The sequence below is a fragment of the Phacochoerus africanus genome, chromosome 5, assembly GCF_016906955.1.
Source record: "Phacochoerus africanus isolate WHEZ1 chromosome 5, ROS_Pafr_v1, whole genome shotgun sequence".
Taxonomy (NCBI): Eukaryota; Metazoa; Chordata; class Mammalia; order Artiodactyla; family Suidae; genus Phacochoerus; species Phacochoerus africanus.
In genome coordinates this window covers 35,736,161-35,758,618 of record NC_062548.1, presented here as the reverse complement: position 1 = coordinate 35,758,618, position 22,458 = coordinate 35,736,161, and the positions used below count along the sequence as shown (strand labels likewise).

The 22,458-nt window shown below is 51.4% G+C and overlaps 1 protein-coding gene across 4 annotated transcripts in view; it reads left to right on the top strand.

Moving 5' to 3' along the window:
* SNX29 (sorting nexin 29) overlaps positions 1-22,458 on the top strand; it is a 551,544-nt gene that overhangs the window by 353,364 nt on the left and 175,722 nt on the right. For all 4 annotated transcript variants that reach the window (XM_047780471.1, XM_047780470.1, XM_047780473.1 and 1 more), the window contains one exon: positions 20,204-20,259. In XM_047780471.1, coding sequence (XP_047636427.1) covers positions 20,204-20,259 — 56 coding nt within the window. The remainder of the gene's footprint in view (positions 1-20,203; positions 20,260-22,458) is intronic.

Genomic DNA, 22,458 nt, shown 5'->3' with positions numbered 1-22,458 from the left:
TGGCACACACCCACTATTGCTGCCAGCAGAGACTGCTCTCCTTTGTTTTACGTTAGCCCTCATCTCACTCCTGCCTTCCACCGACGCTGCTCCCAGATGCCACCTCCACCCCCACTGCGGGAAGACCCTCAAGACCTGGGGTTGCTTGGCTGCTGACTCTCGTGTATTTTATTGGCACGTGGGTCTCTCAGTCTAATGTTGCTAGCATGCAAAAGTGGTTCTTGTGGCTCGGGCAGTGATGTGAGACCCCGGTGTAGACGGACCTGGGCTTGGATCTCTGTCCCGTGCTGTCGCGCTGGGGCACTGTCCTTGACTCATGTCATTTTTGTCATCAAGACGTGGACTCTCCCAGCTTCTTCCATTCTGGTTCCACCCTATGCCTTCCTTGTCAGTCCTGCTGACTGAGATGTATCCACCTAGATCCTACCTTGATACTTCTGCTAAATTAACACACGTTGTATTTCTAAGAATATGTAATAACTACATTGATTATACTTGTATAAACCCTCTAAATATATTATAGGTACTTATTTCTTAATTTAATAAACAGCTTTCTCCACAAGAACAGCATTCTCTTCTGCTTAGTCCTGTCTTCCCTACCAACTGCACGTCTTACTTTTTTTTTTTTCTTCAGGATTTCTACCTGTTTTTTAAGTATTTAAAAAAAAAAAAAAAGGCACATTTCTTCTTTCTCCTCCTGACCCATCATTAGCTTGGGCGTGCTGAGTTGGGAAGTAAGCAGGGGCTCACTTTGCATTGAGTGGCATCAGAGGTTCTGGAAATGTTTCCCATCTCCTCGGAGCGGAATTACAGACTCCTCCAGGGGAAAGAGATGCTGCTTTTGTGTGTGTGTCATGGAGATTGATTCCCTGGCCAGTTGTGGAATTCAGAGCAGACGGTGCCTCGATCTCTTGTTGTCTGTCTGTTCGCCAGGAGACCAAGCCACAGCATTGGCCGCCTTGACCTGTTCTTTGAAAAATGACCTCTTCTTGGGGGATGGGCTCCATCTCTCAGGTGCCTGTGGGAATCCTGAGCCTTCTTGCCCATTGGGTCTGCAGCGCTTGCTGCTCTTGTTTCTGAGGAAAACGATTTTGCTAACAAATAAGACAGCGATGTAGAATCAGGCGGGTTAATTAACTGCTGGCTTGTCAGAGAAGCCTCCAAAGAGGAGATATCTGAGGTGGGTTTTGAAGGCTGAGTGGAACTTTGTCAGAAGATGGGCCTGTTGGGCAGGGGGCACTGGTGGTAGATACTTGTGCTGGTACCCACACTGCGCGTGGGATTGTATATAGGTGGGGTGACATACATGTGGGGTCATATACACATAGGGTGACATACACACGGGGTGACGTATACAAGGGGTGGCATACACGTGGGGTGACATACATGTGCGGTGACACACGTGGGGTGACATACATGTGGGGTAATTACACATGGGGTGACATACACGTGCAATGACGTACACATGGGGTGGCATCCACGTGGGGTGGCATCCACGTGGGGTGGCATATGCCAGCAATATGGTCTGTTCATGGATATTATCATCCTCTGGTTTCATGGCTGAGCCTCGTGGCTTCTCTCTGAGATAATGAAGTCCTTGGAAGTGGGAGTGGCATTTACACTCCTGCCTTCAACAGGTAACATTTTTTGAGCACTTCTTCCGTAGCAAATCCTTTCCCAAGTGTCTCACATGTAATACAGCAAGACAAAACGTGAGGTGGGTGTTCCTGATCCCATTTTGGAGATGAGGAAACAGGCACAAGTAAGGTAGCTGATGTCCCCAGGTCCTCAGGACGGGTGGTGAGGAGCTGATACGTCTTTCTTTTTCAGCCTTCACGTCCTCATCTTCCCCATCATTTTCTCCTTCTATGTCTGTTAGTGTTTAGTTTTGTATTTGGGGGCCTCTATTGTATTAGGTGCCTAGAGGTTGATGAGTGTCATAGTCTCTTCTTGTTTTGATCCTTTGGTCATTATATGGTGTCCTTCTTTAACTTTCTTTATGGCTTTTTTAAAAAAGTCTGTTTTGTGTGGTATGAGTATTGTGACCCCCACTTTTTTGTCATTTCCGTTTGGGTGAAATAATCTTTTTCCATCTCCTTTCCTGTCCCCATTTTTTTTTTTTTTGGTCTTTTTAGGGCCACACCTGTGACACATGGAAGTTTTCAGGCTACGGGTCTAATCAGAGCTGCAGTTGGCGGCCTACACGACAGCCATAGCCACACTGGATCCGAGCCATGTCTGTGGCCTTTACACCACAGCTCAGGGCACCAATGGATCCTTGACCTGCTGAGTGAGGCCAGGGGTTGAACCCGTGTCCTCGTGTTTGTCACCACTGAGCCACAACAGGGACTCCTCCTGTCCCCATCTTTAAGTGGAATTGGAGATGCCCACACAAGAGAGAGTTGTATGAGGTTTGAATTAAATGAGATAATGCCTCCAAATCATCCAGAGTTGGGGCCAAATATCAGCTTATAATTCTGAGTCAGTTAGCACCTCACCCTTTGTTATTTTTCTTCATAGCACTTATCACTTCCTGGCATAGAGTTATTTGTTTGCTGTCTCCTCTTTTGTCCATTTTCTACTTGACTGTGTCCCCAGTACCTGGTGGAGAGTATTAAATATTTGTTGAATGAATGAACAAATAGTTATTAGTTCTCACTTCCCACCGCAGCCTCCTACGAGTGCTTAGGAAATACTTGGTGGGTTTAACCGAAGCGAAACCTTCTATGCCAGTTCCATACACCGACAGAGGACCGTGAATTTATATGTTACAAGTTGCTCACTATTGCCCTTTTCATTGTTTTTATTTGCTGTCTTTTGGAGGGAGCTCTCCCATGTCTCCCACCCCTGATTTTCATGATGTCTCAATTGAAGCGTTTCCAATTGGGGTATGAAATGGTCCATCAGTCACAGAGAGAATTTGTGCTTTCCTTGGTGGCTTGGGAACAAGCCAGAGCTTAACTGGAGAAACTGTTGATGGAAGAATGAGGGTCGGCTGCAGAAAGCTTGCCCCCTGAGCCCCACACTCCCATCTGGAGTCCCGCTTCGCCCCCAAATGCTGATTGGGTCCTGCCCAACCCCAAGGTCCAGTGTGGGTGACACCGCGTGTATTTAGTCACTGGATGTATGTTAGCATCTTCCGTGCGTCCAGCGCTGAGCTGCAGGGAACAGGCCTCCCCTTGCTGCAGCAGTGTGGTGCAAGAGGCACCCTTGTGAGCCGAGCTGGGACGACGGCATCCAGGCCCTCCCAGAGCCCACAAGCTACGAGTGTCTTTTCAGGGGTATCTACAAGGGATATCTCAGAAGCCAGGGCTCAACCCCAGATAAGCAGAAGGAGAATCTCTGAATGGGGCCAGGCACCTCTCTTATCGCCCCAGGTGATTCTAAGGCAGGTGACATCGGAGTTCCCATCATGGCTTGAACCCCACTAGTGTCCACGAGGATGAAGGTTCGATCCCTGGTCTCGCTCAGTGGGTTAAGGATCTGGCATTGCCCTGAGCTGTGGAGCAGGTCGGAGATGCAGCTTGGACCCTGTGTTGCTGTGGCTGTGATGTAGGATGGCAGCTGCAGCTGCTATTTGACCTCTAGCCCACGAACTTCCGTATGCCATTGGTGTGGCCCTAAAAAAAGAACAACAAAAAATCTTCTAAGGCAGGTGGTGTTGAGAAATACTGACACTTAGAATTTAACAAAGTTTTGCTTTCATCGATTCAGTTTGCTTTCTCTCTATAGCAAATGAAATTGGTTTTCTAGTTGCTAGAGTGATTTCCTTTTGAATAAATTTTATAAGTAAAAAAGGTGAGTTGAGGAGTTCCCTGGTGGCTCAGTGGGTTAAGGATTCTGGTGTGGTCACTGTCAGCTGTGGCTTGGGTTCAGTCCCTGGCCCAAGAATTTTGTATGCCAGAGGCGCAGCCAAATAAAAAAAAGAAAAAGAGTTAATTTAAAAAATAGCATTAGTGGAGTTCCTGTCGTGGCTCAGTGGTTAACGAACCCAACTAGTATCCATGAGGATTCAGGTTGCATCCCTGGCCTTGCTCAGTGGGTTAAGGATCCGGCATTGCCGTGAGCTGTGGTATAGGTCGAAGATGCAGCTCAGATCTGGCGTTGCTGTGGCTGTGGCGTAGGCTGGCAGCTGTAGCTCTGATTCGACCCCTAGCCTGGGAACTTCCATGTGCATCAGGTGCGGCCCTAAAAAGCAAACATAAAGTAAGATGAAATAACATTAGTAAACAGTAGCGCGAGTAGTATGTGAATATGACAGTGCCTCATGGTGGGCTGAGATGTGGGAAGTACTCCTGTTTTATTACAGGATCAAAGTTTTGGGCCCCTTATTTTGGCTCACATAGAATCATTGCGACGGACTGGGCAACACGCCAGTGATTCATTAAGGGATAGCACAGAAGCAGTGAGCAAAACTCACTATTGTACTTATTTAGGGCCAAAACGAAATAGTTGTCTATTTCTGCGTAGCAAATTGTCCCAAAACCTAGAGGCAGAAACAACCATTTGAAATAACAGCATGCACGATCTTACGGTTTCTGTGGGTCAGGAATCTGTGCGGTTTAGTTGGAGCTGCCTCTGGGTGTGGACCATCTCCAGGTCTGGGCTGTGGACATCGCAGGCCTGACCGAGGACCGGTGTGTTTCCACACTCACCCGTGTGCTTGTTGGCAGGACTCAGTTTCTCAGGGGCTCTTGGATTGAGGGCCTTCATTTTTCCCAGGCTGTTGGCTGGAGCCCGTTTCTTGCCACCCTGGTTCATCCCAGCCATTTGCTTCATGGCTAGGGGTCTAATCGGAGCTGTAGCTGCCCAGCCTACACCACAGCCACAAGCAACACAGGATCAGAGCTGCGTCTACTACCTAAACCACAGCTCACGGCCATGCCGGATCCTTAACCCACTGAGCAAGGCCAAGGATCAAACCTGAATCCTCATGGATGCTAGCTGGATTCATTTCCACTGCACCACAATGGGAACTCCCAAGTTAGGGTCTTTTATAACCTAACCTGGAGGTGGCTTCCCATCACTGCCACCTCCATCTGTTGGTTAGAAGTGCATCAGTAGGGCTCACCTACACTCAGGGCGGTGCATGGGGGGAGGAATGACACAGGGCACAAGTGCCAGGGCACAGGCCACTGTGATGTATGTTAGAAGGCTGCCCAGCCCCAGCTATGCTGAACACACCCACTAATTCACATCCCTGTCACCTTCAGAAGCACCCTTGGGAGAGTGTTCTCACAGGTCCCAACACCAGGAGAAGCTGTGCTTCCGCTCAGCAGTCACTAGTTATCTTATGGACACAGTGATTCTTAGAACTGGTCTTGTTTCACTCTTTGTTCATGAGGCATTTGGGTCCTAATTATTGCTTCCTTTTGATTATGGAGAGAAATAATTGTGTTGAAATTTATAATAGAGAAATTCTATGGCAGGACTTTCTGGGTACTGATTCCCTCTGCTCTGGTCTTCAATAATGTTTCTGTTTTACTTCTTTCCTCTCTTTCCTTCATTCTTTTTATATTATTACACTGAATTTTATGTATTCTTACACGCCTGTACTTCACCTGTCTTAGGGATCGGGAAAGTTGATATTTGTAGGTTTTGCTATTTTAGGGTGGACTCTTGGTTTCTGAGGTACAGAGGGACCAACACCTCTGTTTTCCTAGTACCTGAGGTTTCTAACCAGGAGCATATGGGCAAGGCTGGCAGTGAAGACCTTAGGTCAGCTGGGGGTGTGTGTGTGGTGTGTGTGTGTGTGTGTGTGTGTGTGTGTGTGTGTGTGTGAATCACAGACCCTCGGGGACAGGGTAACAGTGACCAAGACTCTCTCTGTTCTCCATGGCTCTCTGCTTCAGTAATGGCATGGTTTGGGAGCAGACCCTTTACCTCTGTGGTTTTCCCGTCTGTCCAGGGAGGTGTGGTGTAATAGTCAGGGTAGGTTAGGATGTGCTGCGGTAACAAAAACTCCAGCATGCCATTGCAGAAGACACACAGGTTTCTGACTTGTTCATGTTGGATGGCCTTCACAGGTTTGGCTGGGCCTCTTCTGCATCTTGTCATCATCCTCACACCCAGACTCAGGCTGTGGTAGGGGGACAAGACGGCCTGGCTGAGCACACACGCTCTCTTCTACCCAGATATGAGACATCACCTCGCTTATTTCATTGGCAAAGCATGTCCCCTGGATGCAGGTCTCTGCAGGTGGGTGGGGAAGGGCAGTCTTACCAGGCACCCAGAAAGAGCAGTTACTTGTGGGTGACCCTCATGACTTCAGAGGTGGCAGCTTACTTGCCTCCCAAGGTGGTGATGAGGCTTCAGTGAGATGGTCCTTGAAGAGCTTCTAGTGCCCAGCAGCTAGGAAGCACTCACTAAACAGTGAGGATGGTGATGGCTGTGGGGGCGATGCTGCTGAGAGAAGAAGAGCTTACCTAGGGTCCCATGGTTTCCAGACCTCCCGTCTTACTGATCTGTTCATTCAGCCCACGTGGGTCCAGTTTCTTGGGTTCCATGCAGGGTGCTTCTCACTGAAGATCAAAGATAAGACCGACGTGGTCTGTGTCCTCGAGTAGCTCAGAGTCTCTCTAAGGCGGTGGGGATTGAGGGATTTCCTCTGGCTATTGTTTCGAGGGCTCGGCCTTCCTAGGAAAACACACTCGATAAAACAAAACAGAACAAAAGATGCTCGAGCTGGTGGGTTCATTGTCCCTGAGGTAGGATACTTTCAGTAAAAGGATCAGGGGGCTCAAGCCAAGTAGAGTCAGCAAAGCAAGGAATTTGTTTCATTAGGTAACAGAAGGGCTCAGAGCTGGGGGGAGCAGTGGTCCCATCTATCTTCTCAGTCATCCTCAAGAGAAAGAATGAGACCATCAAATGAGATCTGCCAGCAAAACACCAGGCTTCACTCTGATAGGACCAGCTTATTAGTCCATCGGCCAATCCTGAACCAGTCACCATGACCACAAGGACAGGCTGTGCTGACCGAGGTCATTTGGTACCCTGCCTCAGTTCAAGGCAGGGTTTGTTCATCACCCATCTCTTGGTAGGGTGACCTCCCAGGGGAAAGGGGATACCAGGCAGCCACCCGCCACCATCCACCCACTTTTCCTGCCCTTACCTTTCCCAGAGGAGGAGATGGAAACTCAGAGCAGGGAATGACTTGCGTGCTGCCCCTCAGCGTGTGGGAAACAAAGCCGGGGCAGGCTGTGCGGCTGGCACCGTGCGTTCTTGCTGCCCTGCCTCGGTCCCCAAAACAGCTGCTCAGAAAGTCATACGTTTCAATGGAGTTGGGGAAACACAGCCCTTTGGGACATGTGATCATAAAACAGATGTTAAATCGCACAGTCCCCAGCATCTTTAGTTAGCAAGACCTCAGTAGTTATTGCTTATTGATAAAAGGTTGAAAATGACGCCAGTCTCTCCCTGGCAGGACTACTGCTTGTGTCCGAGCTCTGTGGGGACTGATTTGGGGCACTGTTGGAGGGTTTTGGTGGTCGGCTTCCTAAGTCACAGATGCCAGCCCGTGGGGGCTGCCCAGTGGTGGTGAGGCCATCGATAAGCTGGTTGTGGGAGACACGGGGGTATGCATATGGGCAGGGTGTTATGTTTGACATGTGGGTATTTCTGGAAGGTACTGTTTTTGGGTTACTGCTGGTATTCGTTGATGACCACCACACAGCAAGTTGTCTGGGGGCCGCTTCCGGAATGGGCTTTTTTAGTGACTGAGGACAGGAGCCCAGCTTTAAGAAGTCCTTGTCCTATTCTGCCATCCATGCCATCATCTTTCACTGCTGGCTGACAACTGCCCGAGCTGTTCGTGGAATTCATCGACCCATCCTCCTCCCACCCATCTGGGGGTTCCAGGAGCTGCTAGCTGGGGATCGGGTGGCCGAGTGAATTTAGGAAGTGGTTCGCACCTGTAGGCATCCTGTTCCTCACATCTTCCAGGCATTTCCTACCCCAGCCTTCAGACGTGACCGTCCCTACCAGTGAGTGACACCCTGGCCCGGCCTCGTGCATGCCTTGGTGGGATGCTTGCTGAGCGCCTCCGTGCCCGGCGCTGGCATGCAATCCCCCAGAGCCTGTATTTTCATTCATTCTTAATCCAGAACCAGCCTCCTCGGGAAGTAGTCCTGAGGAGGCGGCGAGGCGCGGTGGGGGGCCCTTGTTGGGGTGCAGAGTCAGCGCGCAGCCTCGCCCTGTCGGATCCCAAAGCCCGTGCTCCTTCACGACGTGTTACAGCCCAGTGTGGACTCAGGACCGCACGCTTGAGTCCACTCACAGCTCTGCCCCATACAGCCCTGTGCCCCGGAGCAGGTCAGCTCTCTGAGTGTCTATCTCCGAATCTGTAGAATGAGGATGGTAACGGCATCAACCCCTTAGGCATATGACGCATTTGAAATGTACAGCACAGGGCCTGGCACCGAGCGAGAGATCGAGAAGTGTAATCCCTCACCACCAGCTTGGTAACAAAGGGAAAAGCCCCGCGCTTTGGACAACTGCTGTGGGGACAAATGGCAGATAATAGGTCTGGAAGGACCGGAAAGACCAGAGGAGATGCCTCAGGGTGACTTCTCAAAGTCGCCTTTCCAGGGTTTTTGCATGTAAAAGACACAGAGGAAATCCACTGTGCTGGGAAGCGCAGCAGCCAGATGGGCAGTGACTCCCGGACGGACGGGAGGATGCAGCTGCCTGGACCCAGGCCTCGCCAGTCCCCGGGCACCTGAGAGTGTGACACGTCTGAGGGCTCAAACCTCCGGAAGCCTCGGCTCTTCTCCATACCTGGCCCCATGCGCTTGGCCTTGCGGGGGTTCCTGCTGGGCCTTCGTGTGCCAGCTTGGCTCTGGGTGACGTGGCCATGCAGCCCCGCGCCAGACTCTCTCCTCCACACTTTACATGAATCGTCTCCCTTGTTGTCCGGGACCAGGCTGCTGGGGAGGCGGAGGGTCTGTAGTTACCCTACAGGTGAGGAAGCAAAGGCACAGGGGGCTCAGCCACTTTCGGACACTCACACCACTCGAGAGGGGGCACCTGGCACCCAGCCCTGGATCTGCACCCCTCACTGCCACTGCCCTGCCGTCTAACGCATTCCCCTGGCCCACGGCCACCAGGATGCTGACCCCCAGAGCAGTCAGGCGCTGCCACTAACACTGGACCTCTTGGCAGAATGTCATTCAAGAAGAGTGGTTTGCTTAAAAAAAATTTCAGAAGCTTGAGAGTATGGTGACGGGAAAATCCACAAGCCCGTTTTCAGCCCTGGCTGCATCATTTGCAGACAGGCAGCAAAGGCAGTGCCAGCTCAGGGCTAATAAGGAAGGAGTTGAAGGATAAGAAATAAAACAAGAAGTTTTCTGTTTGAGCAGAGAAGACAAATCACACAGAAGAGCTGCGTCTAGATTTCCGTGGCCGAGGTGCAGGAACAAAGTTGGCCACTCGGTTTTCGGTCCCTTAGCACCAACTGGGAGGAAAACGGCTGCTTCCCTGCCCTCTTTCCTGGTGGCACAGCTGGATGGGGCTGCAAATATGGGGCCTCAGAGAACGCTGACGGTTCGCTCTGCCCCTTCCTCCCTGCCTGGCCGGTGTTGCTCTGCCCGGAGGCAGCAGCTGGTGAGTGGCCTCGGGAGAGATGATGGACTCTCAGTCATGGAAAATGGGCTCTGATTTTTAAAAAACTAGCGGAAGGCAAGACCACTGAAGTTGGGAGCTGGCCCGAGTGCCCCTTCCCGTTGTCTTTTTCCTGCTGCGGGGTGAAGGGGAAGCTGAGAAGTGGCAGCAGAGGGCCATGTCTCATAATCACACAGGCGGCACGCTGGGCAGTTTATAAACAGGATGCTGCAGAGCTTGGGCTGCGCGAGTCCTGCCCCTGTTTTATGTAAGAGCAAAGCGGGGCAGAGATTTCATGGTTAGTAAGTGGCGACTTCCGGTCTGCCTGACCCTGAGACATGAGACCCTACGTCTTTTCCCGAGGCCCAGGGCAGCCAAAGCGAAGCACCAAAGGACTTGGGAAGAACCACCCCTTCCACCCCACCGCACACGGTGGAAGCAGCCTCCAGGATGTGGCTTTCTTATTTGAAGGGGTGGAAATTCAGTCCCTGGAAAGAATGCTAGGAAGAAACATTCCGGAGTCGCATGGTTGTTACCTGCAGGTTTGCGGTGTAATCACTGCACTCGTCACAGTAGAAACAGTCCCCACGTGTCGTCAGCCGCCGAGGGCCCAGGCCTGCACATGCTCCGATTGCCGGAGTCTCTTTCCTTTCCCTTCTCAGGGAGTGGGTTCAGCGATTGGCCTGGATTCTTCTTTTGCGCCAGTGTGTCTTTGGGGTGGGGGAGGGGCAGGCAGCAGGTGCAGTAGAAAGAGCAGAGCTCGGGATTCAGCCAAACTTGGCTTTGAATTCCTGCTGCGTCCATGGCCTCTTTGAGCCTCTTGTAGAATACAGGACCCGAGGTGCCACTCATGTTAAAATGTTGGCTGTGAGAATGACCTAAGTGCATGTGAATAAGGAGCTGGACCCGTAAATGTCATTCCTTGTCCCTCCCCCTCTGTCAAGCTCTGGGCCTCTCTTTACTCTCAAGCCGCTGAGAGCATTTCATGACGCTGGAGCCCAAACTTGTGTTCCTCCGCTGAGAAGAGTGACGTGTTGCCCTGAACTTTCTGATCACTTTGCTGCTGCTGTTCAGGCATCAGTGCCAGCAGAAGTTGGGAAACGTTTCCCCTAAAAGCCCAGAGAGTCAATATTTTAGGTGTTGTGGGTCACACTGTCGCTGTCACAGTGACTGAACAGCAGCCACTGGGCACGCCACCGTCCCAGTGAAAGTGTATTTACAAAAGCCAGATGGATTTGGCCCGTGGGCCGTAGTTTGCCAACCCCTTGCTTTGATTCTGGAGAGGTGAGGGCATCGGAAGTGTACAAATGAACAAACCCCTCTGTCTGCCCTGGCGGGTTTCCCCTAGTGGCACGCCTGTCTTTGCACGCTCATGAGGGGTATTGTATTTGCAGGAAGACAGCATTTGGGGTACCAGGCCTGGTGGAGGTGGGAACCTTCTGTTGTCCTCATAGCCTGGTGTTTGCAGCACATCAACCCAGAGAGACCCAGACCCAGCTCCACGTGGGTCGGTAGTAGTGAGCGCCTCAGACCTGCTGCTTAAACCTAATGGATACATTGTTTTTCTTTTACGGCTGCACCTGCAGTGTATGAAAGTTCTCAGTCAAACTGGAGCTACAGCTGAGACCTGCACCACAGCCACAGCAGCACAGGCTCTGAGCTGCATCTGTAACCTCCACCACAGCTCGCAGCAATGCTGGATCCCTAACCAACGGAGCGAGGCCACCGATTCACCCTGCATCCTCATGGACACTAAGTCAGGTTCTTAATCTGCTGAGCCACATTGGGAACTCCTCCTTGATGCATTTTAATGCTATTAAGTACTGCTTGGTGGTCCCTGGCTAATTTCTAAGTGACAGTTTCAGTTGGGTTCACTCTCCTGGTGCAGCACAGTCCTAGAGAGAGTGGGCTGGGATCCTAGAGTTGGCACAAGTCCGAGTTTCCTTGACATCTTCTGGTTGCTGCGAGTCTCTGTTCCTGTGGCTGTTCAGTATGTGTTAACGGTGCATTGAGGCAGGTTATTCAGCGTTCCCTAACCTTTTTTTTTTTTTTTTTTTAATCTTTTTAGGGCTGTACCTGAGGCCTATGGAGGTTCCCAGGCTAGGAGTCTAATCAGAGCTACAGCTGCCGGCCTATACTATAGCCACAGCAACACCAGATCCGAGCCACATCTGCGACCTACACCACAGCTCACGGCAACGCCAGATCCTTAATCCACTGAGCAAGGCCAGGGATCAAACCCGCAACCTCAAGATTCCTAGTTGGATTCGTTTCCAGTGCACCGGGACAGGAGCTCCAAACTTTATTCTTTTTAAGTAAATCTTGCTGGTATAACCTTTTCTTCAAAAGTACCTCTGCCTCAGAACCTTGATGTGGGAAATGAGTCAAAGTAGAAGCTGCTCTTGCTGAGAAGGGCACTGAGGGGGATTTCTGGCCACCAAACCCTTGGGGCAGCTACTGAGAGCTTTGGGGACCTGTCTGGAGCAGGAAGGACCCCCTGATGTGGCACAAGGCTATAGGAGCCTGCAGCTGGGAGACACAGCCACACCTCAGCCATGGCTGCCCCCTCTGTAGCTGGAGCCAGTTTGGATGTGTCGAATGCTTCCAGCTCTTTCTTCAGAGGCCCACATCTTTCCCTAGAGATTGGTTGAAAATTCATAACCAAAGAATGGCTTTCTATTAGTAAACCTAGAGAAACTATAGACATTGGTGGATTTTTAGTTTTCTTACAGGTGAGCCTTAAAAGAACAAATCTGTTGATGAAAAGGGGATGGATGGGCAGACAGGTTGGCAATTGACCTGGTGTGCACAGTTAAGACTGTGTGTGTGTGTGTGTTCCCCTTGCCTGCTGCCCAATCTCTCCTGTACAGCCAGAGTGACTTGTGGTCCTTGCCCAGTCCCTCCCTTGCTTAACTCCCCTTGGTGGCGTCCCTCTGTCTGAGCAAACACCAGAGGCATGCTGGCTCCTTCGGACCCCAGGCCCAGCCACACATCCCCCAAACCTCTTTCCCTTGTCCCCTTCCGATGCCTTCGTCATCCCGGTTCTTCTCTCAGGACTTTTCACACAGTCACAGTGTCATCCGTGTTTAAGGACTGTCTCCCTGGATGGATGATAGGCTTCGTGAGCCCCAGGCCTTCATCCCTCCTGTCTCTGCAGCCTCCCTGGGACCCAGAGCATCCGGCCCCTGAGAGGAGCCCAGCACATCTGAATCACCAGGGGCCATGCCTCTCTGGTGGAGCCGCTGGCCTGTCACACATGGACGGGCCCTGCTAGGCTCCAAACCTCCTGTCTCTTCCATCCCACAGCCTTGAACTTCATAAAGAATGAGAGTCACTGCCGCTTAGCAAGCAGTGTTCTCCACCAGGCCGGGGCAGGGCTGGCTCTCGCAGGGCGCTGTTGAAGCCTCACGGCAACCTTCAGGGCAGCTTCTGTCGCCCCATTTCACAGGAGGAAGTCGAGGCCAGACGCATGGTGGCCAATTCCAGGCCATAGCTAAGTCAGCGCTCAGTCCCAGGGACCAATCCCAATCCAAGTCCTTTTTCAGAAATAAAACATTTATTTAGAACGAGGAAAGAAATGACAGCACGTTACCATTTTTAAAGAGCAGATAAATACCACCATATCCCAGAATCCAGAAAACACAGCAGTTTTATTAATCAACCATTAACTACCCACCTAGCACCCTGCATTACTACTTTTCCTCCTGCATTTGAAGCCATGGACTGAAGGTCTCTTTCTAAGACAGTGGTTTTATAATACCCCTTGCTATGCAAGGACCAGAAAGATAAGTTGTTCTGGTACATGGTCGACCAGAACTTTTTTTTTTCTCCCCAACAGTCTATTTGAAAATTTTAAGACCGTTATAGGAAAGAATTTCATAGTCAACACCTGTGATTGTACCATTAACATTTTACTATATTTGCTTTATCATCCATCCATCACTCTGTCCATCTGTCTGTCCATCCCTCCCTCCCTCCTTCCTTCTCTCTCTCCATCCCATCAATTCATCTGTTTTCTTTTTCTTTTGGGGGAGATGGATTTCAAAGTAAATTCCACATACAAGTACATATTTCTTCTAAAATTCTTCAGCCTGCGTATTATTGATTGTGCCTATCCTTGTTTGTTTACAGTTTTTAAGGAAAAATAGCAGTGCCACACGACAGTGAGATGCATGCATCTTAATTGTGTGCTCACTGAGTTTGGACAAGTGCATACAACTGTGTATCCCATGTGCCTTTGCAGATACAGAACCTCACTCTCATCCCAAGGGGTCCCCATGCCCCTCTCTCAGAGGCAGTCCCTGTTAGGCTTTTTTCCCCGTTACAGACATAGTACTGTTTTCTCTCACTGTACAATTTCGAGGTGGTCACGTTTAGTTTTTAGGAGGGCAACAACTCATATGCATGGTAAAGAAATTTACAAGTGGTGACGTTTTCCCATAGAAGTGTATATTTTCTTGCCACTGACCCTTGCTTCTCAGAGCTCGTCCCTCAAAGCCATCCACTGGGGGCAGTTTCTTGGGTGTCTTTCTAGAAATAGTCAATTCAGATCCAAGCACATGGGCACGTCTGTCTCCCAACTTCTTCAGGGAAGTAGTAGCTCACTGGCTGGCCGTGTTGTTCGGCCTCTTGCTCTTGTCGTTACGCATTGTAGCTGATCATTCCCTGTCAGCAGAGGGGATCTATGCTCCTCTCTTAGTGATAGCACAGCCTGGTTCCAAATGTCCTGCTGTTTTATATAACTTGTTTCCAGGCTTTAATTGCTCCTAAATGGTGCTGCAGTGACTGTCTTTGAATGACAGGTCTTTGTATATGTTGTCCATGCGTCTTCATTGCTTGGAAAGAAACTTGATGTCCGTTCTTAGTACATTAGGTAATTTTCTCACGTCTCCCACCCCCCCAATCCCTGCCCTCCTCCAACCACCTGTTCACCCGTCTGTCCATTGGCTCGTCTGTACATCTGTCCATCCAGTGAGAATGTTCTCCCAGCAATTAGTACATGCCTGATAGCACTTGGGGCTCTGAGAATTTTGCCCTCAAGACCTGAGTCTCTTGGACAAAACAGACACGGCAAAAAGGAATTCACAGCAGGGTGCTTAGCCTGCGCTTGTGCCAGCCTCCAGGATTAATCAGTGGAGAGAATTAAAAACTCTTTAAAGCTCTATCTGACAGTTTTTTACTCCAGTGGAGAAGCGTCTTTGGCCTCAGCTGAGGCCTCTAATTGTATTTGTAAAACAAAAGAACCAAACCAACAGATAAACACAGAGCCTTGAAAGTGGTCCAGACCCAGCAGCTGCCTCCCGGAGCCCAGGGAAGCCCAGGCCTGCTTTGGTTCAGCGCAGCAGGCCTGGGCCTGTCTGTTCTCAGGCCCCGCCACCAGGCTGGAAGACAGAGCTGTGCATTTCACGTGTTGCTCCTTCTTATAAAATGAGATGCGAAAGCAGCGTGTTGGTGGGATGGGGAGTCGTCGTCATTTTTGGCAGTGCAGAGTGAGAGCTGATTGCTTAGGGGAAGGTTATCGGAAAAGAGGGATGTGTGAGAAAGTGACGGGAAAACATACATTATGGGTGTCATTTCAGGATGGGGACAAAGTCTTGCTGTCCTGTATTGTCCTGCCTTTTTTGCCTCGTCTTTTGAGCCATGAATCCGAGAGCCCTGTAATTAGAAGACAAAGAATATGATTCTCTTCCTTCGGATCCTCTTATCCCCAAACCAGCTTATCCTCCTCAGGCACGTCGATTTCAGATCTGCTCCAGAGCAGTCTGAAGCCTGATGGACGCTTCCGTGGAAACGGAGCTTACACCGTCATTCACACCTTTCCTCCTTCACAGTCAGTGCCCACAACGTGCCAGGCCCGTGTGGACAAGAGCACGTGGAAGTGGCTGTCCAGGGAGGGGCCAACACACAGCCTGGGACAGCTGTGCCTGAGCCCTGGGAACGCCAGTGGGTGACAGTGGGGAATCTGCTTAGTTCCGGTGGCCAGGGAGGGTATCTCATAGGAAGTCATATTCTTTTTTTTTTTTTTTCTTTTTCCTGCTTTTTAGGGTCTCATCTGCGGCACATGGACGTTCCCAGGCTGGGGGTCACATCGGAGCTGCAGCTGCCAGCCTACACCACAGTCACAGCAATGCGGGAGCCGAGGCTCCTCTGTGACCTACACTGCAGCTCACAGATTCTTAACCCAGTGAGTGAGGCCAGGGATTGAAGCCACATCCTCACGGACACTAGTCGGGTTCATTTCTGCTGTGCTGCAAGGGGAACTCCAGGAAGTCATATTTTAGCTCAGTCTTAGAAGATGTGAAAAGAGCCAGCCATACAGAGCGGTTGGGAGAAGCAAGTAGGAGAGCATGACTTGCAATAACACTTGCTTTGCAGTGGACATTTGAGGACTAAATGTGCGAACACTTGGGTGCACAGTAGGTGGTCAGCGTGCACTGGCCCCTCTGCCCACCGTCCCGCTTGCTTTCTAGCAGGGCCATCAGAGGCAGCTTGTCATGGGATTGGCGAGGAAGAAACCCACGTTTGCCGAGCCATGTGACTTTTCTAACGATCGGGGGAGGCCGATTTGTGTACGCAGAGATGGAAAAGGACCTGGGGCCTCCTGGGGAGAAAGCCCACCACCTTGGACCAGGCCAGATCTGTGCCTTAGCTTCTAGGCCTGGCACCACAAATCACCCCGCGGCGACAAAGAAAACAGGCTTGAAGAAAGCCCTCGGGTTTTAGACTCAGTTTGTACACCTGCACACGCCTCCTCTTGAGCAGGCGCGTCCTTGCAGACTTTCCTTCCCCATCAGAGGCGTCCACCCCAGCCGAGGCTCTTCGCTATGAGTCTGGGCTACTTCACCCGTGAGGCTTGCCGGCGGACAGACGCGCACGCAGAGGACGGGGCGTGTGCAGGCGAGGCTGTGCAGCTCAGAGCTCTCCGTCAGCCCCAGCAAAGCGCAGACTCTGGACGCAGGCCTCCTGCATTGGACTCCCCCCTCTGTCCCTTCGGAGCTGAATTCTGCCTTGTCCACTGCTGTGAGTCAAACCACCCCCACACTTGATGGCTTAAAAAAACACGACCATTTCCTTATCTCACGTCATCCTGTGGCTTGACTGGGCTCCGTTTTCCTACTTTACGTGGAGTCTGAGCCTGGACCGAGCCAGACATTCAGGAGGGCGCCCTCTTCCATCTGGCCGTGGGCGCCGGCTGTCCACCCAGGCCTCAGATGGGATTGTGGAGCTGCTCCATCCAGAGAAGGTTGAGCTCCTGACGTCACTGAGGCTGAGGGAGAGGCTGCTGAGGGACCGTGCCTGGGCAGTTGGCTTGCGCGCCTGGCAGCCCCGCTTCCTCTCTGTTACGCACGCCGAGGCCCCTGCCCTCGCTTGTGAGATGGAGGCGATGCCCCTGCCCACGGAGCTCCTGGAGGATGAGGCCGGAAGGGTTGTTACAGGAAAGCGATGCTGCCTCGTGGTGCTGTTGCTGTGTTGGCATGCCCCTCGGGACTGGAAGTGAGGGCAGCTCCCAGAAGGGGGCTGTCCCCTGTCCACCTCTGCCACCCTGTCTGGACCTGGGGCTGCCAGGGGGACGGGGCGTAGTGTTCCCTGGGCCTCGGGCAAGGTGGCTCTTGTTCTCTTTTTCCTCCCTCTTCCCTCCCTCTCTTCTTTCTTTCCCTCTCTCTTCCTTTTTTACTGCCTAATTTTCTTGGCCAGGCCTCGGGCAGGCAGAAGTTCCTGGGCCAGAGATGAGACCTGCCTCACAGCAGTGACGGTGCTGGATCCTTAGCCGCTAGGCCACCAGGGAACTCCTCATTTACATTTTTAATTCATAATAGAGTATTTCAAAACTCAGAAGATGTAAAGGAGTGTTGAATGAATAGTCTCACTCCCACTGCCCGCCCCCACCCCCACCCCCCCGGCATCCACAGGCTGGCGCCCCTTCCAGCAGTGCGTGAACTTCACTTCTGTAGCTTCCTGAGGCAACAGCAAATACAGTTTGATAGTCTTCATTCTCCGTTTTTGCAGCCGGGGTAGTGTATCAGACCTCGCTTTCGCGTGATGGTCTATGGTGGAGATGTTTTCATAACTGCACGTGGATTGCTGTCTCATTCTTCAGAAGCACATTGAAATTCTTTTAAAGCAATTCACTCAAAAGACAGGGTTTTTTTTTTTAATCATACAGAAAGATAGCAAATGAAAAATCAGCTGCATTTTTTCTTCCTAATCCCACGCCCGATCTATCCGTGGCGACAGCCGCTGTTACTATTTCCTCATGTGCTTTTCCAGAATTATTTTTGTGCATGTACGTGTGTGTGTGTGTAACTCATTTTTTAAAACCAGACATCTCCTGTGGACATGGCATAATTTGTCGACTCATTTCTCTGTAGTTGGACCTTTAGATTCTTTTTTCTTTCCTTTCACTTGTCCAAGCCCAGAAAGAGGAATGATCTTTGACGGAAATCTTGGTCGGCGTCTTTGATCGTTTTCTCTGGATAAGTCCTGGGCGTGTGGTTTCTGGGTCAGAGGATGTGGCTGTTTTCAGTGATCTTGGCATATGCAGCCTCGAGGCTTCTTCCCCTGACAGGCTGTAGCATCCCAGCAGGCTCCCCGACCCCCAGCCCAGGGAGATCCTGGTCCTTTGAAGCTGACATTCTCTCAAGCGACTTGGCAGGTTTCTTCCTGTTGGGTGTGAATCTCTCAGCCACAGCTCCTTAGCAAAGCCTGCTGCCCAGAACCCCGTTGAGCTTGGCTGCAGGAATCTGGCAAGGGCTCAGCTTGGGCCATGCTCCCCCCGGGCTGCCTTGGATGGGTTGAGCCACCCCTAGTGTTGACGGGGCAGATCTGCCTCTGCTGTCAAGGATAAAAGAATATACTGGTTTTCCTTCTCAATAGTTGTATTTTTTTTCTTTTAATGGATACACCTACAGCATGTGGAAGTTCCCAGGATAGGGTTTGAATCAGAGCTGCAGCTGCTGGCCTGCACCACAGCCACAGCAACATGGGATCTGAGCCCCATCTGCAACCTGTGCCCACTGAGGGAGGCCAGGGGTTGAATCCACTTCCTCATGGGGGCTGTGTCAGGTCCTAACACACTGAGCCACAATGGGAACTCCGCTAGTTGTATTTTTATCATCGTGCCCGAGTCAGCCTCGGAGAACCCCCTACATGCAGGCACTGCTGCACACACGCTGTAGGTGTGAACTCCTCTTGTCCTTAGAACAACCCATCTGACAGCTGTGGACAGAATGACGCAAAGAAGGCAAGTGACTTGCTCATGGCCACACAGTCAGTAAACGGTCGACTTGGGATTTGATCCTGAGCCGCGCGGCCCAGAGCCTAGACTCCACAACACTGCCTTCTCCTGCCTCCAGAAGCTGTTTCTTTAAGGACCACCTCCTATTGCCTTCAGATCCTCTCTAGGGGCAAGACTTGGTCAGCTTTCCTCTCCTCTTCCCTTGTAGCTGGCTTTTCCTGTTGGCTAATGTTTGTTGCAGAGAAACCTTTGACGTTGGACAGGCCTGGATTTGTATCTCCTTCCTACACGTGCAGCCTTGCACAAGTTCTGTGGCCTCCGTACGCCTCTGTTTCCACATCTGGGGCCGGGGGACAATACCCATCCCGCTCCCTCCTCTGCTCCACATGGTTCCCCTTACTTCCTCTTAGTTTTGATCCACATTCTTTTTTTTTTTTTGCCTTTTTTAGGGCCACACCCACAGCATATGGAGGTTCCCAGGCTAGGGGTCGAATTGGAGCTGCAGCCGCCGGCGTACGCCACAGCCACAGCCACACCAAATCCAGACCGTGTCTGTGACCTATACCACAGCTCATGGCAATGCTGGATCCTTAACCCACTGAGCAAGGCCAGGGTTCAAACCTCAGGGATGCTGGTCAGATTCGTTTCCACTGAGCCACAATGGGAACTCCTTGATCCACGTTCTTCAAGTCTCTCCAGCTCAGACTTGGTCCTGTCACAGAAGGAAGCTCCTTCCCGGGGTCTGGTAACATCATGAGCTGTTGAGCATCTCGAAGTGCTGGCCATTCGCTGTCTGCTGTGCACGATAATTGCCATCCTGCCAGGAGGCTCAGTTTCGTTCCCCCGGTCCTGTTCTAATGGGGCCCTTCCGCGTCTAAAGAGGAAGCCGTGCTCGGCTGCTTAAATTGCATGTGCGTGTGAGGGGAAAGGCTAGAGCCATTTTGGGGACGGACGTTGGCCTTTGTGTCTGCACATCAGGTGTGTCTGTGTGTGTGATGTCCATCGTGGTGACAGTGGTATTTTTGCCATTGCGTGTTTGGCATCTGGCCTCTCAGCTCCTAATTAGGCCTTGATAACTTTTTGAAATCACATGCCTTTCCATGCCTGCAGTGATGTCTGTAGGATTAACGGTCCTTTTTCTGTAAAGATAATAGAGGTTTCTCATGGAGGCCTATTTTTATGACTGTAGCTCCTTCTCTAACCATCCTTCCTAAAAAACCTCTTATTGGCTTTCAGCAGTGACTTTTCCACCTCACGCTGAACAGGAAATGCTCAGAGATGACTGAGAGGTGGGGGGTCTCCCGTGATTAGTCAAACCGTGGAAACTTGACCTGTCTTCTCTCTCTCCCCTTCCCCCTCTCCTCACGGCAGGTGCCTGGAGATTTGAGCCAAACATCTGAAGACCAGAGTTTGTCAGATTTTGAAATGTAAGTCCACGGCATCTGCTCACGAGGGGCCCTTTAGACACAGGGCTCTGTTGCTTGGCTTGCATCCCAGGAGACAGGGGGAAGCTGCAGTCCCTGTTTAAATCAGCACGGCTGACTCGGTTATTATAGAGGTGGGGCGTTGCTCACCTGAGTCTGACCTTCAGATGTGTTTTATGTCCCTCCTTAGGTATTAAAAAACATTTGTCTTTTTTTTCTGGTACTGGCATCTAAGAGTTGGAAGGTATCACATGAAAAGTTAAATTTCTCTATTTAAAGAAGAAATCCCCATGAGGCCACCATCAGCTAGAGCTGAGCAGCAGCTGCCTCTCCCACACAGGACAGTGCTGGCTGGCTCACCGCTGTCCCCACCTCTCCCTATTGCCTGGCTCTGGCCCACTCCACTCATTCCATTGTATGCATGTCTCCTGTTCGAAGTTGGAGTTTGCAACCCTGGGGTTATTGGAAACAACAATAGTTCAGTACATTGCTCTGACTTTTTGATTGGACTTAATTCACCCTGGCACCTCTGCTGATAACCTGGTAACCTCCCAAGGAATTTAGTTGGTCTTCAGACTGACTCTTTCTGATCAAGTCGCCTTGGTCTTGGACCAGTAGTCCCCTTGGGCTGGTAAAGAGCGTGGGGGGAGTCCTGGGCCAGGCAGAGCCTCCCTCCTCTCTCTGTCAGCTGTACTCAGTGGGGGAAGATTCAGCCTCCCCATTTGAAGGTGTTTCGGGAAAGCCAGCTTTCCGATGAGCGTTTTGTCAGAGCTAGGCCGAGCCAAGTTGGAATCTCAGCTGCAGAACTCATGCTGTGTGACCTTGGGCAAGCTACTAAACCTCCTTGGGCCTGACATTCCTCATTCATAAGGCATAGATCAAAACTGGCCTTGTGGGGCCATGGTGGTGGTGAGAGTGGGGTTAGGAAAAGCGCAGGGTGTGTCAGGAGGCCCCTGGAGCTGGGGCAGCTTCAGGGGAGGTGAAGGGGCTGTTAGGTTGGTAGATGCAGGGGTGTTGGAGGTTAAGAGGTGAAGGATGAAAAGCAAGGTGAGTTTGCCTCCTCTGGGCCTGGGGAGGGGTGGTTGGTGCAGTGTGGAGAAGATCGTGGGGATGGCGGCCTGGTGGAGGCCCAGGGGGGACCAGGTAACAGCCACATAGGGGAGCCCAGAGATGAGCTGCTTGTGGCACAAAAGGGACTCTTTTTTTTTTTTTTTTGGCTTTTAGGGCTGCACCTGCGGCATATGAACGTTCCCAGGCTAGGGGTCAAATTGGAGCTGTAGCCACCAGCCACAGTCACAGCAACGCAGGATTCTTAACCTATTGAGTGAGGCCAGGAATCGAACCTGCTTCCTTGTGAATACTAGTCAGATTCGTTACTGCTGAGCCGCGACGTGAACTCTGTAGAAGGGACTCATTATTAAAGCAAGAATTTAGCACGCACCTGCCGCAGGGAGGCGCAACCAGGTCCTCAGCAGGGGGATGAATCAGCCACAGCTCCCGCCCTCAGGCAGCACCTGCCTGGTCCAGCCACATCCTCTCACCTCCCCCAGGCTGCTCATCTCCGCTAAAGCCAGAGGGAAGCTCATCCTTCCTGTACTTGCTGGGAAGGCCCTTGCTGACCTCGGCTCCCTGGCAGGCCCCCCCCACCCCCTGGCCCTGCCCTCACCCCAGGGGGGCACACCTGCCCCTGCCACCGTGGCCCATTTGGCTCCTCCAGCTCCCTTGGTCTCCAGACTCAGGATCGCTATTTTATTCCTGTAACTCACACTTATATATCTTGGAGCGAGCTGGTCCTGCAGTCAGTTCTAATACCATGCGGTACATGTTCTGATAGGGACAGGTGCTTCACCGGCCTGGGTGACCTCAGCGGAACCCTGGGGGTTGTCCAGACCTCACCCATCTGGGAAAATTAATGAAAACCATAGTGGGAGTTCCCATTGTGGCTCGGTGGGTTAAGAACTTGACATAGTGTCCGTGAGGTTGTGGTTTTGATCCCTGGCCTTGCTCAGTGCGTTAAGGATTGGGCATTGTCACAAGCTGCGGTGTAGGTCACAGATGCAGCTCTCACCTGATGTGCTAGTGGCTGTGGCGTAGGCTGGCAGCTGCAGCTCCGATTCGACCCCTAGCCTGGGAACCTCCATATGCCACAGGTGTGGTTCTATAAAGAGAGAAAAAAAAGAAAACCAGGGTGTTAGTTACACT